Source organism: Lepidochelys kempii, chromosome 7 (genome assembly GCF_965140265.1).
Source record: "Lepidochelys kempii isolate rLepKem1 chromosome 7, rLepKem1.hap2, whole genome shotgun sequence".
In the NCBI taxonomy this organism is placed as follows: domain Eukaryota; kingdom Metazoa; phylum Chordata; order Testudines; family Cheloniidae; genus Lepidochelys; species Lepidochelys kempii.
Window position 1 is genome coordinate 28,369,229 of NC_133262.1, and position 15,358 is coordinate 28,384,586.

Consider the following 15,358-nt stretch of genomic DNA (forward strand, 5'->3'; position numbering starts at 1 on the left):
TGTTTTACATTACATAAACTGATTATCATTGCAGGTGAGATTTGCATGTATGAGTGCTTTGCTCTTAGTTCCTAGAATTATTTTACACATATATTGCTGCATTGCAAATAGTGTCATAGTAATGAGATGCAAAAAAATATTTAAACTATTTTAGTAACCTGCAAGACTTTCATGTAGGATGATATATATAAGGACATGTCAAAGCATATGCTTTGGTGTTCTTAAGGAAGGAAGTAAAATGCAACTTACAGAGATTTATTAATGTATTTGAAAGATCTTCTTATTTGTTCCCATGGCTACCCAAAGAAGTACTAATGCCTTCAGCAAAAAATGTCTTCAACAGAATACAACCTCCAATGATAAGGACTGTCTTGAGGAATAGATTATCATAAATCATTAAAAGCTGTGCCTCTTGATAAATAAATAATGAAGTTTTGTCATTTATTATTTCTTTGTTCATAGAAAAACAGTCGTGTGTATTGAATTAGTGAGATATTATTTTTACTTGAAAAGGTATCTGAAAGGTACATGTATGTTTATGCATTTCCCCTCCACACTCTGTTTTTGGGTAATGTACCTAATATTCTATTTTATTTTAAGCTGTAATGCAGATCAATACAAACAAGACCCACTATCAATTTCTGTGCCTTGTACTTTATGGGATTTATGAGCTCAGAGTGCATGGGCCCCACCTTGTGAGGTGCTGAGCACCTCTCTGGAGACCTTCAGTATCTCTCAGAATTGGATCTTTAAGGCCAGCTCCTCAGCTGTGATAGGACTACTCTGTGCTGCTCCATCAGTGTAAAGCTACCCTAAAATTGCCTTGCCTAGTCCACCTGCCTAGGGAGATCCTTGAATGGATCAGAGCAACTGTAGTGCCTGCTACCTTACACCCACCTCCCTGTGTTTGGCCCTGTGGACACAGCTAGCAAAAGAAAGCATAACCACAGATCCCTGTACAATAGCAAATTCTGGGTACCGTCAGGACCACAGGCAGCCCTAGAGGGTATGCAAGGGGATCCAAGACAGATCATACTAGGATAAGGACAGGGGCTTCAGAGCACCATTTAAAGTTTTTGTGGAGCACAGATTTGTCCCCTCTCCCTGAACTGATCTCCTCTTCCCTGCTTAGGCATCCCTCCACTCCCCTACAACAGTCTGATCCCCGCCACACCCTCTCCAAATATGAGTGAATGGCACTGCGACCAGGCACATGAGGTCTCAGCACCTCTCAGGTTTAGCCCAACCAAAAAGTGGTCAGCCCCTGGCCTGAGTAGCTCCCCTGGCTCCACGGCTATGATAAGGGGAATGCAAAGGTGGCTAAAGACCAGCTTTGTAGCAGCTAAGCCCTCCTCGGTTTCAGGTAAGCATCTGTGTGGACAAATACTGCAAGAACAACGTGAATTTGAAAATGTGGCCCATGGTGCAAATGCTCAGCTAATGTGTGCCTGCCTGCCTGTCAGATTACTGAAGGCTATTCTGAAGGAGATAAGTGAATGTGAATGTTTTGGATCAGTCTCATGAAAGAAGCAGTTAAAATAAAAGAGCAAAAAATGATGTCATCTGGTGCACTGGCACTGCTGTTCACACCCATTGCCATGGATAAAAATGTTAGCTTTGATGACAATTAAACAAGCACCAGCATACACTTCACTTTTCTTTTTCTCACTAACAAACAGTAATTCCAATGGAAACAGCAGCCTGCAGCCAACAGCGGAGTTAGAATTCACTTGTTAATTACTTTCAGGTGTGGCTTCCAGCTGAACCCTGCTGAGTTGAGTGTAAAACTCTCTTAAGTGGTTAGATTCCCTTACAGTTATGCACCTACTTACTAAATCTATCTCTACCCAAAGAATCAGAAAAAGATGTAAGCTGAACATTGCATTTGCTGCTATCCTAACTTCTGTGTCTCAAGAAATCTAGCTGAAACTAAGAGAGTCTAATTTACACTGCTTTACAAATCACATCTGAACTTGGCCCACAAAAGTCACAGCAAAATAATTATTGCATACCTATGTATCTTTTACTAGTTAGTTTTATCCCAAACAATGTATTAGAGCTGTATAGTACATGACCCATTATCATCTGACTGCCTTCTTAATGGTTGTTGCACCTTCATATGCTGAACAGATGTGTTATGAGAACATTTAATACATGCAGTACATACTGAACATGAAGAAGTGAGCCACAAACTTTTCTTAGGTAAAATACACAAAAGCTGCTTGGCTTTAAGTCCTATCCAGCAGTCTTTACTCAAGCAAATCACCAACTGACTGCAGGATCAGGCCTTGTATGACTTAGTCTCACCTGTACTGTTAGTTATTTAAACTTCATTTAACATCAGATCTTTACTTTTATGACTCTTCTTTGTATTATCTGTATCTGAAAGACAAGAAAGTACCTTGTCTGGAAGATAAAACAGGGGTTGGAAGGTTTGATCCTATTACCTTACTCAGACAGTATTTATATTTAGGGGCAGATTGTGGCCTTAATCTGCATCCAGTGGTGGAGAGAGTGCAGAATGGTCACATTGCAGTAAAAGCCAGGGGAAGAATTTTGACTGACTCAGCAATAACTCTTTCCTGGGCTGCAAGGCACTGTACTTGAGGGGCAGCTCTTCCACCCTTTGCATTCTCCCCAAGTAGGTCATGCCTAATTCACGCACAGAGGTGTAAGATGGGAAATGCTTCTGCCACCAACCCCTTATGCACCTGCACAGGGATGAGGACAAACCAGCCTTTGTTTGTAGTAATATCATGCAACTAAAATAGTTTTGCCATTGAAATTTCACTGTGAGAAAGACAGAGTCAGGACCAGTGGTTAATAAAGAGAAAACAAATGCAAGACTTTTGATAAGGTGAATTACTGGAAAATGGTTTATGCTGATCTAATTTTTATTTGTGAATCCCCACTGAAGTTTACTATTGGAGGGAATATTTAGAACAAATCCTCTCTTGTCAGCTTGTGTCTTAAAATTAAAATATTTACTAGGTATAGAGGCCTCTCTGTGTTAGTTCTCTCATTTTAAATATCAGCCATTAAAAATAAAATTATTAATTTCATTTTAATGCATGACGACTTAAGGAGATACAATTTACATTGATGATCAGGACATACTCACCTTCAGAAAGGGCTAGATGTAAAACAAAAGATCTCCCAAATCATCAGTGTCATCCACATGTACAATATCTAAACAACATATCAAATACGCAGTGCACGAGAGGCAGTACAGAATATGATGGTGTAGGTGGCCACAGAATAAGACAGGAGTGCAAAGACAATGAATGAGTATTTTAAAACAGAAAAGAGAGAAAAACAGCAGACAGATTTAAATGTACACAGAATAACCTGACACTACAGAAATGCCATCATAAGGAAAAAAGGCATATTAAGACACAAATCAGATTTCAGCTTTTAAAATCCAAATATCTGTGTGCAGAGCCCTGTTTTTTAAATCAGTTGGTGTTATATTTGTACTACTAGAGTTTGGTCAGTTTAGAACAATTTGTTAGGTTTATCATGAATTAAGTTTCATTTGACATTTTGGAGAAGGTAAAAAACAAATCTGAAAGGCACGCTGAGAACTTTTCTGATAAGAATAAAGAACACTTATGCTACACATTTTACACCTGACTCGTGAAAAACACTAGTTTTCTACCGATAAATACTAGTATGTTCTGAGGATTTTGCTAACATTGATTTTTTACACATAAATCCCTACAGGCCTAAAGAAAACCTCTGGAGATTATATGTTTTAAATATAGTGGAATTTGTATTACAATGTATTTACGTCATTTTTCTTAAACATGGAAGTCACATACAATCTGGAGATGAGAGTGTTAGATTGCTTACTTTGGGGCAAACCCTGTTCATTCCTCCAGGGTCACAAAAGGCTCAAAGTGCTGCTGAGCCAGTCCACTTATGCAGCCCAGGGGAGGGAACTAAATTTGAGAGGACTTTACCTTATGTGCTGTGGACATCCCAGTGCAGCTGCAATTGAAGGTGGGTGACAGGGACTTGGGGAAAGAATGAGATCTCTGGACTAATGGATCAACCACTTCATGGATCCACTGGCCACTGACTCACCTCAGAATGGGCACACATAACAGGAGATACTGCATGCCTGCTGCTGCAACAATTGCCTTTACGAAACTTGGCTAATTGGGCTAGCAGCAGGGAATTGTATTTAGCCTTCTAGAATCTCTATCCCAAATGTTTGGGTTGGCAAATACAATACAGGAGCAGATAAAAAGTTTCATTTTACCTTTTCACCAGTTCTAGCCAGAGTCCCCATTCTAAGTATATAGGGAATATCTGGCCCACCCAGTAAAATTTTACCTAGTAGTAAAAATGCAAAAGAAAACATTTAACTGGCCCCACTGCATTTAAAATATTAGCGAGCTTTATAAAACATTTAAATTTTACTATCTCAACATTAAAATTGGCTATAAGTTTGTCTATCTGAATTTCCTAGGCTTTGTGTGGATTATGATATCAGATCTGATATTCCTATTCCTTACAAATTAAAAAAAAAAAAAGAACTAAACCAATAACAACACATCTGAGTCTGGCAGCAGAAAGGAGGTATATTTAATGAATTGCTCCCAGAGCACAGCTTCACAGGATAGGAGGAAAATAATTGCTAAAAATGACCCTTCCAAGGCTCAGGAGATGGGATCATTGAAAGCCTGGTCCTGCATTTACTTCAGTGAGAGCTCTGGAGTCACAAGGAATGTTAGATGTTGGCATCAAAGTATCAGAGGTAAATCATGCAGCAAACATCCTCCTCTCTCTTCCTCTTCCTTCTCACTCCTCTTTTTCAGTGAGATTGAGACATAAAAAATAACCCCTGAATCTTGCAAAGACTTACACATTTGTCACTGAATATAATGAAATCAGTGGGACTGTTCACAATATATAAACTAAGAATGTGTGTAAGACTTTGTAGGATTGAGGCCTAAATCAGACAATCATCACCTGCCTTTATTCACTCTCTCTTTTCCTTTCTTCCCCTTCCTCCTTACAGAAAGCTTGTGACATTCAGGTAATTCATCACTTTCCCTATTTTCCTCAAATTCTCCGCATAATGAAATCCTACCCTATAAATAGCATATAATTTTTTAAATTATATTTTTAAAACCAACTCTTTGACAAACAGAATCTTACAGAATAGATATTTAGCAGGGTAATGGGACATTTTGTGCTTGATTCTCTAAAAAAAACATATTTTCTCTTTAAAATATTGTGATATTTTTTGAATATCAAAAGCACACCATGGAGAAATAGTGAAGAAGGCTATGCACACAATCGAGGTCTGGTGACACCACAAACTACTCTAGCTTTTTCTCATAAGGCTTGGTCCTACTCCCATTGAAATTAAAGAGATTTTTCCATTTACTTCAATGACAGTACAATCTGGCCCAAAGTTCCCAAGAAGCCATTGTTCCAAACCTCAATTGTTAATTCATAGTTAACTATAGATAATATAATTCACACCAGTATCTAATGTTTCAGTTTAGGTTCAAATACCTGTAGTATCTTTTCCTTTATTCTTAAACAAACATAAAAGATCTTTAACATAAACCACGTTTTATAACTATACTCCACAGATAAAAACACCCAGTCAGTTCATTAGTATTTGGCTAACATCTGTTTGGTTCTATGTACATGGAACAACAAACTGCATATAAATTTATCACTGAATAATATGCTACATGGACAGCTGAGTTCAGATAAATGTATAAGGTCAATCCTGCACAGTGCTGGTTGCCCGCAACTCTCATTTAAGTCAATGGGAACTAATAATACCCAGCACTATAGTACAGAATAGGACACTGCAGAATAGGGAACTTTATAATCCAAATATACCCTCTCTGTATATTAAAGAACCTGGTGCACCTGTTAAAAATATTTGCTATGCATGAGTGGTAATTATAAAGAGGGCTCTATTTACTTTATATACATTTGAACAAAAACACAAGTAAGGCTTTCAGAAGGGGACAATAGTTCTTACCTAGCGGAAAAATGTTTGTACAGGTGTCATCCATCTCTCATTGTGTGCAAAATAATGTATCTGACTACTGGAAGTAATTTTACAATGAGGTAATTAGTGCCTCATTTAATGAATAGTTTTTGGCAAGCACTGTAAACACACATGATGTCGCAGATAGATACAGGCACAAGGATTACACAATTCAGTCAAAAGAGCAAACGTTGGTAGGATGACATAAGATTTAAGACACATGCAAAAAGCCATCACTGAGAAGCTTGAATAAATGCAAAGGCTACCTTACAAGTTGCAGCAAAATATACAATGTTAACTCAACTGCTTACCCACTAAGTACACCAAGAACCAGGTTAAGTACGAAAAATGAGCCAAGGATGATAAGACTAACAAAATAGATCCATGGCCAGTCACATCCTATTGCATCATTTACCTGTAAAATGTGAGGAAATAAGTTATGATTCAGCCATTCATTAAATAGCAGAGTCCTTTTAGCAGCTGCCAGATCACGTAGGTGTTCCTTCTTCCAAAATAAGCCCTACTTTTTAGTATCTGTCATCTCCAGCACTTAGTTACACGTCAGCCTCTAATTTGTTTCCATTGTATATTATTAGGAAAAGAAAAATTGGTTCCTCTTTTGAATGTTGAATATATCCATTAAATCTGTTAGTTAATTTTTAAGACAAGTGGACTCATATTTAACTTCTTTACTTACCCAAATAAATTTGTAGATGTTATGCCCTGTAACAGAAGGCATGTTTTAAAACATCACATTTAAATGAAAGGTATTTATAGTGTTTTGTTTTGTTTTATAATTTAGCCTCAAGTTAAGTATGAACACAAAGCCTATATGCTGGTAACATTTTAAATTTTTCAAGACAAATCTCTGGTTTTGGTATCTGTACTTTATTTTCAGGGACTATGTCTTGGTTATGGTAAACTGTTTCTGCTTTAGGTATACAGCACAACTGCAGGAAGAGAGGAAGATCTTTTCAAACCACATCAATACTGCACATAAGCTCACCTGTATAATATAACCTGTGTGTTCATAGCAACTGAATTCAGGACTCTGCTTTCATGATGAAAAAGGTGTATGCTTACCCGCTCAATACACCAAGAACAAGATTTAGTACGAAAAATGACCCAAAGATGACGAGACTGACAAAATACACCCATGGCAATTCAAATCCCATAGCATCATTCATCTGTAAGAAATAAGATGATCTTATAGAAGTAGTTTCCTATAGTATGTAATAAGGAAGAATTAGAGAAAAGGAAAAGAGAGCTTTATAATGCAGTGAGACAATATTCTATGCATTTTCCTTAACATTCATTGGAGGCCCATCTGAGGAAAAGTAAAGCACTGGCCACATTCACTTCACATTCCTAGCACACACACTGAAAGAAAAGAATGACTTGCATAGCTTTGCAAATGAAAATTATTTTGCCAAACATATAAAGGTAGCAAAGCAGGAATTTTGTTCTGTGCTTAATACTTTGCACACAATCCCAATTTGAGAAAATGTTTCTCTTCAGTATATAAAATAAAACAATACTTATAAAATGATATTTAAGACATTTGGGATCTTTTTCATTTTTAATATCAGCATATTTCTTACCTATACCTACTTGGATTTTCTTTTAAAAAGCATACACTAAAAGGTAAAACAGATTCATTGCAATAATATAAATATCCTATTATTTTTCTGTAGCAAATAATTTCAATAAACTCCTTACCATAAATATATAATTGGGTGCAGTAAGATATTCTTAATCAGTTTGTTAAGAAATATAGTGGGAATATATTTGTGTAACTCAAAAGTTTTATTTATAAAGTAAAACCTGTGTTATCCAGCATTTGATCAACCAGAAAGCTCTATTAACCGGCATTTCTGATTTCTCCCAATACAAATCTTCTATCTAGTAACCAGGACTAGTATATTGCCCGGAAGGTTATGCAATTGCACATTCTGCACTTTACTTTTATGGAAAAGAGGCAGAAGTAAGCAAACTGATACCAGGGATTTATTCAAAAAAGCAGATTCCAGGGTATATCATAGGTTTCAGAGTAGCAGCCATGTTAGTTTGTATCTGCAAAAAGAAAAGGAGAACTTGTGGCACCTCAGAGACTAACAAATTTATTTGAGCATAAGCTTTCGTGAGCTACAGCTCATCCGATGAAGTGAGCTGTAGCTCACAAAAGCTTATGCTCAAATAAATTTGTTAGTCTCTAAGGTGGCACAAGTACTCCTTTTCTTTTAGGATATATCATAGGATCATTACAGAGTCAGCCCAATCTTCTACATCTACAATGATAACTGATATTGATAATGATGACTCTGAGGCACTGCAAGATCCTGGAGTGCCTTCTGAATCATCAAAGAAAGATTAAATTATGTTCAGTATAGTTTTAGTGTTCAGTGTATTTTTAGTGATCTGGGTGTACATCATACACTGCCCATAGTGATATGTAGTGTCATAAGATAACCTACTGTATAGAAACTTAACCTGTGCATACCTAAAGTGCTTCAAGAAACCAACCACTTTGCAGTGCAGTACTACTACTGGATTGATGAGTACCTCTATACTATTTTATACTTCATTAATTTTATTGTATTTTAATTCTTTGAAAATTGGTATTCCATTGGTAAGTATAACTCTTAGTTAACCAGAATTTTTGATTAACTGGCACCCCCATCCCTCCAACATGCCGGATAACAAAGCTTTTACTGTCTATAACATTTAAGCCAATTTAGTTGCAAACCGAAAACATGGAAACATTCCAGAAAGGGATTTTGAACCAAAATTATATAAAAGCTGAAGTTTATACATACATGGTAAAAAGTTTTGTTGTGGTTGTTATAAAATTAAGGTTAAATTAACTGAACATGAATATTCTATTTATATGCATACAACCTTTATGTAAACTTATTTTTCATTCTCTATTTTTGGAGAACCTCACCACATCCATCTCAAAAGATGGAATCAAGAAACATATCCACTGAAATCCAAAATGTCATATTTAGAAGAAAAAGAAAATATACGGGTGCAATTACCAAGATATTTTTCACATGTCATTTCTGACAATATTCCAAGAAAGGAAAATAGGTTAAATTGTGCTGGCTTTTCTTTCTAGGTTGTCATGTTCACATGTTGACATTTTGGGTTTGATCCTACAGTCCCTTTCCAGGAAAAATCCAACTGACTAAAATTAGAATTTTTTAAGGACTATAGGGTTGGGCACATTTTTGTGAAACAAACATTAGGGAACGCTTTTCCTCCTTCTTTAAAAGTGTGTGGGGGGGGGAAGGCATGAAATAGGGGTTAAAGACATGTAACTTCCACTCAAAGTCCTGCTAAAGGATTTGAATCCTGTCATTAACATTGCTACTATAAGAGATCTGAGTCTTTTTTAAACAGAGAAAGAAAACCTTGATAAGTTTTATTTCTCATTTTATTTTAAAATCTTATTACAAAGCCTCCATTTTCACAAGGTAAAGGTATGCCCTACACTTGGTCACAGTTAAACACATACATAAATCTTTGCAGAATCAAGACCTTGGAGAGTTCTCAGTGTTACTCAGTTAGCTGTAGTGAGGTAATGTATATTAATTTTTGTTTCACTTAAAAAAAATGGCTAATTCCGTTTACTTCCAATATGACTAAAAAGAGAAGATCTATCACCAAGGTCTTCAATGTCTTTTTAAAACAATCTACCCCAGGTCATTTTTCTATTTAAAATATTTTATGTAACAGAACAGAAGAGGTTTTAAATAAGTGACAAATTTTACAGGACTCCATAGAAAAATTAAATACAGGAAAACTTTTAAGCAGCACAGGGTTTGTGGGGTTTTTTGTTTTTTTTTGGGTAGGGTTTTTGTTTTGTTTTGTCTTGTCTTATTTTGGTATTGGGGGAAGACTGTCACTGTATCGCAACACAGCAATATTCTTGTTAAATTAAATCTATCCCTAAAAAAACCCCTAACTAAATAGCAAGGACCAAGTCATCCCCTGCTTCTGAAAATTCACAGGAAGGGAAAAAGCAGACTCTTCCAACCTCAAACTTTCTGTGTGGGTCCCACAGGGCTTGGTCCCATTCTCTTTCCCCTCTACACATCATCTCTAGGTTATCTCATCCACAAACACAGATTCAACTACAGTACCGTCTCTATACCGATGACTCACAGATCTACCTCTCTGCTTCAGACTGTCTCTTTCTGTCCAAATTAAAATCTCAGCCTCTCTCTCTGACATTTACTTGTGGATGTCTAGCCATCAGCTCAAGCAAACATAGCTAACACGGAGCTCCTAATCTCTCTCTTCGCCACTACCGCCTTCTTGATTTTTCTAGACAGCATCGCCATCCTGCCTGTCATTCAGGCCCGTAACCGGCGTGCCTTCTTCAACTTAGACCTCTCTCTAGTCCTCATATCCAAGCTATATCTAAATCTTGCTGATTCTTTCTGTATAACACCTCTAAAATAAAGTCTTTTATATGCATCCACACAACTAAAACTCCTGCCCAGGCTCTCATCATCTTGCATCTCCATTACAGCAACATCCTTCTCTCTGGTCTTGACAAATGCAAACTTGTCCCACTCACATCCATTCACAATGCTGGGGTAAAATTCATTCTCCCAGCCCATCACTTGCACCATGTCATCTCTCTGAGTCCCTCCACTGGCTCCCCCTCCTCTATCACATCAAACATAACCTGCTTGTATTCACTATTAAGGCCCTTCACATTCAATCCTCACCCTATCATATCGTTCATTTGCTTTGTCGAAAGGCCCATGATACCAGAAGGAAAAGGTCAATCTCACCCAGTGTTGATGACAACTTTTTGCTGGTGTAAACCATCTGAGAAGACCCCAGATGATATTTACAGCCCCACTTGTGTGAAGTTCAAGTCTGGGGAGCTCACCATGATCATTGCAAGCCAACAAGATGCTGATTTGCTCAGCAAGGGAGCATGCCCAGAGCCACCAGAATTTGTGTTAGTTTAGCACTATGTACCCCCAGAATGAACCAAAGCTGCTTTCCCCACTTCCTTGCAGATACCCAGACCGGGGGGGGGGGACTAAGTTTGAAACATCCTCTCTGTGTCACAATGGCCATGTTAGCACTTGTGCTTTGCACATCCTTATGGTTGCTTCCCTGAACCTTGCCCTAATGTTTTTTTTACCGTAAGCACTAGTTTCTAACGTAAAATTCATGTAAGAAAAAATCACTTTACATTACAGTGATGCAATTTTAAGGTCAACATTATGTTACCATCCAGGGCTTACACCATTGGCATGAGGAAGTTGGGAATCACAGCTATTCGATGGTATAAATAATTTGCTAGGCTTGGTGGGTGTTAGTTATTCAAATTAAAGCTGTTCTCAGTACTTTGATGGACTAGTACACTTTTGGTGCTGATCTAAGATTGAATTCAGCATATCCTGGACCGCTGACCAGCATAAAATGCCATGCAATTTACAGTCTCCTTCAAAGGCATGTCCCCTGGTCCAGTAATGTTAGTTGGGTCCCATTCCCTGTACGTTCAAAGGCAAGCCAAGATGTCACTCGGGATGCTCCAGATGACAGGGACTGGATTCTTGCCCGACTATCAGATAGAGGTCTGGAATGTTAGACCCGCTCTACCATTTTACAAGGTTAAGAATTTGGATTCTATTACTGCACTATTACAGGGTGGAAGATTAAAAAGAAGAGGCCACAAATGCCCTATCCCAGTTTTGTCCCAAATCCCAACTTTAAGCCTTTTCTTCAATCTACTTTGAATCTTTCAAAATAAGCAAGTAAAATCAGGTCATCCCAAAGAACACAGTTACTGTGAAATACAGGACAAAATAATTAAGGATATTCAGGTACCATCCATACCTTGTTATCTACTGAAAAATTATCTCCCTCTAGTCTACATTCCAACATCTGGAACAGATTCCAGAATTGGTGTGCAGATCAGGACTTTAATGTGCTTATGGCCTTTCTATTTGAAATACCCTGTATTTTCTGCAAACTGGTATCACCCTTGGACTCAGAGAGAACATATTGGAGGACCAAATGTCCAATTTCAAGACAGTCTTACAGATCTCAGGCTTGGTCTCCTGTCTCATTTTCTGACTCACAGATTTCTAAAAACATAGGTCTGAACCCGCCTCCTCTCGTGATTTTTTACTACCTATTTCTTCAGGCACTTATTCAATCTCCATTCAAACCATTTTTATACTTCCTGTACATTAAGCTATATTTTTAATTGCAATAACATTGGCAAGGTGAATATCTGAGCCAGAAGCCTTTTTCATTCAGAGACAGCTCATTTAATGAAAGACAAATGGCACTGTGCCTGTCTCAAAACTTTATTCCAAAATTTAGGACAAATTTCCACAGGTCAAAAGAGGCAACCCGAATGTCATTTTGTCCATAATCCAAAACAAAAACTGAGACATGGCTTAGCTATCAGCAAGGCAGAGAAAATCTCCCTCTCCAGAAACAAGTATATTTGCAAGCCCAAAGCATTATTTGTGGTCTCTCATCCAAAGTGCAGAGCAAATCCTGGCTCTAGCCAAGGATTCAACTGTGAGATGAATCAGGAGTTGTATTTAAGAAGCATAAAAGACCAAAGGCCTAAATCCTCCCCATGAATGCCACTGCATGTCAAATCCCTGCCATGTCCTTTTTCTGGACCAAAAAGTCCTGTACATTGCCAAAACAGGTTTGTAAAGCTGCCATGTGGACTACTTTTTATATGTGCCAGTCACCCCACCTTCTTTCTTTTTCTCTCACTCTAACCTTACTCTTTTTCTCTTACTTAACCTGATGAATCTCACTCTCATTCATATTCTGACAGTACTAGACCAGGAAAGATGAAGGACAAAAGGAATACTTTTCATACCAGTCAGTTTGATATCTCTGTAATAGCAGGTCCTCCAGTACAGAGGCATGTAATCTTCATTTACATCAGTATTTGTCAGCATTTATTCTTACATTGTTGCCACTTCTTGACTATGCTGTGTCATTTTTATGCCATTTGCATTGGCATTAAATCAGTTTACATGGTACATTTTAACAGCCTTGAAACACTCGTTCTAGTGAAGAATGATTGCCCTCCCTTCCATGAGGGACACAGTGACTGACAGATCTGGCTGCCTGTGAGCTCCTAGTGAAGGGACACAACTTACAGTCCAGGATCAGGGAACATGCTATTTTGGAGAAATAAAATTGGCAGGGAAGAAACAATTTCCTTTGCATATCAATCTGAATATACCATCAGAGCCCAAGGGTACATCTGCCCACTGAAGACAGAGAACGTTTATCTGTGTATCCATATCCTTACCAATATAGATAATACAGAGGTGGGTACAAGAAGAATGTCTCATTGTCTCAACTCTGTTGAAATGCTATAGCCTACCATGGCCGGTAAAAACCTAAGAGCACTATACTTCCATAAGGCACAGCTCTGTCAACCAATGAGGCATACCTCCTAGTAGGAGTTCTAGGGAGCACTATGCTTCGTATAGGACCCAGGAGTCTCAAAGAAGAGACATTGCTAAATCTTTCCCCAGGGAACAGAATGTGCTCCCTTTTATGCTATAGCCCCACCACTGCAGTCTTGCTGTCAGAAACCATGATGGGGATGGTCAGTTAGACCCATGGCAGTCTGGCTTAGTGTTTGGAGCCAGAATCAGGAGTCCAGAGTGGGGTTGGAGCAAGGCTGGAGTGAGAGCAAGGCTGCAGTGGATTAGGAATAGGGCTAGAGTGAGAGCAGGAGTATGAACTGGGTTGGAGCAAGAGCAAGGCTGAAGCAGGCTAAGGCTTGGGGAGTCTGTTACTACAGACAGGCAGGAGAGCATTCCAAACCCTGGGGTAACATTGAGCAGAGCAGACTGAGTTGCTATTCGTCCTGTGGGGCTTACATACTTGCTCTGGGAGTCACCAGACCAGTTCCTGGCTTGTGCATTGACTGGAGCCCACCATAGGAGTGACTCATCAACTTACACTTGCACTGAACGGAGTACCAGGATCAGACTGTGAACAGGTCCTTTATAAGGCTGCAAGAGGTGGTGCAGGCACCTTTCTCCCCTCTCCCCACCACCAGCTTGTGTACCTGCCACAATCTTTTTCTATTTAGGACCTGATTTCAGGAGTGCTGGGTATCAACAGCTCCCACTGAAGTCAATGGGAATTGTCTTTGCTCAACAGTTTGACTCCTGCTGTACAGTTTGTATATTGGACTAATTGTTCCAAATATACAATTCTCTCGGGTGTAGCACTGAGAGTGTAGCATAATTTTCAAACAAAATGGTAACACTTTACAATAAGTCCCAGCGGAATCACATCGATTAACAAATCAACATTTACTGAGTTATACAGGGGTATTTGAAATACTCCAGTTTAACCCAACACAAACTAAAAAATAGTTACTGTATCTCAGATACCACTGTGTAGTAACTGCTGGTGAGGTATCCCAAATCTGGGTAAAGTTGCATGCAAATCCAGGCCTAAGTTCTCTTAAAATGTAGCACTGGCTTGCTGAAGAGTTGAAAGCTTCTTTGAACCTACTGATGAATCTGGATCTGAATTATGGGATTTTAATAAAGCAGTGTCATCACATCTCTAACATTTGTTTCCATCCTGGCTTCTTTTCCATAATGTTTCAAACTCTTTTCACTTCAAAAGGGGTTTGGTGTGTTTCTCTTTATTTATGCTAATAAAGAAGTGCATAAATTAGCCATCTACATATTTATTCCTTAAAGCTAAACCTCTTCTTTTTATAATCATGATTTTAAAATCCTGGAATAAAGACTCAAAGTAAATTAGTATGCGGAATCTTACTGTTCTTAAATGCATTTTAGATACTTTTCTAGTACCCAGTATCTATGTGTTGTTGGCGATGACTCATTATTAGGTTAGTGTCTTTGGCCTGGCAAATAAAACATTTTCAGGTTATTTCTCCAAGGAAAGCCTGGATATCAAATGCAGTTGTTTGAAAACAAAATAAGATTCTCCCATTTCTAAATAACCAGCATAAGATCCCATTGTAACTTGCAGCCAGAGGCCTACCTTGGTGGCAGACCAGAGCTAAACCACCACGATGGGAGCACTGGGAAGTCCTCAGACATGGTTTTCTCTTAACACCAAGAAAATGAACTAGTGAGTGCTGCCTCACATGCTGGGTAATCCAATGAGGGCACTTCAAATGGGGGCATCCTGCACCATCCAAGTGTCCTGAGGGTGATGAATCTTTGCCTTGAACCAACTAATTTGGTTTCCACATGTTAAGGTGGGGTTAATACTATTCACTGTGTTTTTCATCTATTGGTCTGATGAAGTGCGTGTTGCCCAGTTTATTTC

The 15,358-nt window shown here is 38.3% G+C and overlaps 1 protein-coding gene across 11 annotated transcripts in view; it reads right to left on the minus strand.

Moving 5' to 3' along the window:
• CACNA1D (calcium voltage-gated channel subunit alpha1 D) overlaps positions 1-15,358 on the minus strand; it is a 324,483-nt gene that overhangs the window by 152,743 nt on the left and 156,382 nt on the right. For 8 of the 11 annotated variants that reach the window (XM_073351550.1, XM_073351554.1, XM_073351555.1 and 5 more), the window contains exon 8: positions 7,106-7,245. The exons of 1 other annotated variant lie outside the window; for it this stretch is intronic. In XM_073351550.1, the coding sequence (XP_073207651.1) occupies positions 7,106-7,245 (140 nt within the window). The remainder of the gene's footprint in view (positions 1-7,105; positions 7,246-15,358) is intronic. 2 more of the 11 variants (XM_073351551.1, XM_073351556.1) reach the window with 1 other exon arrangement.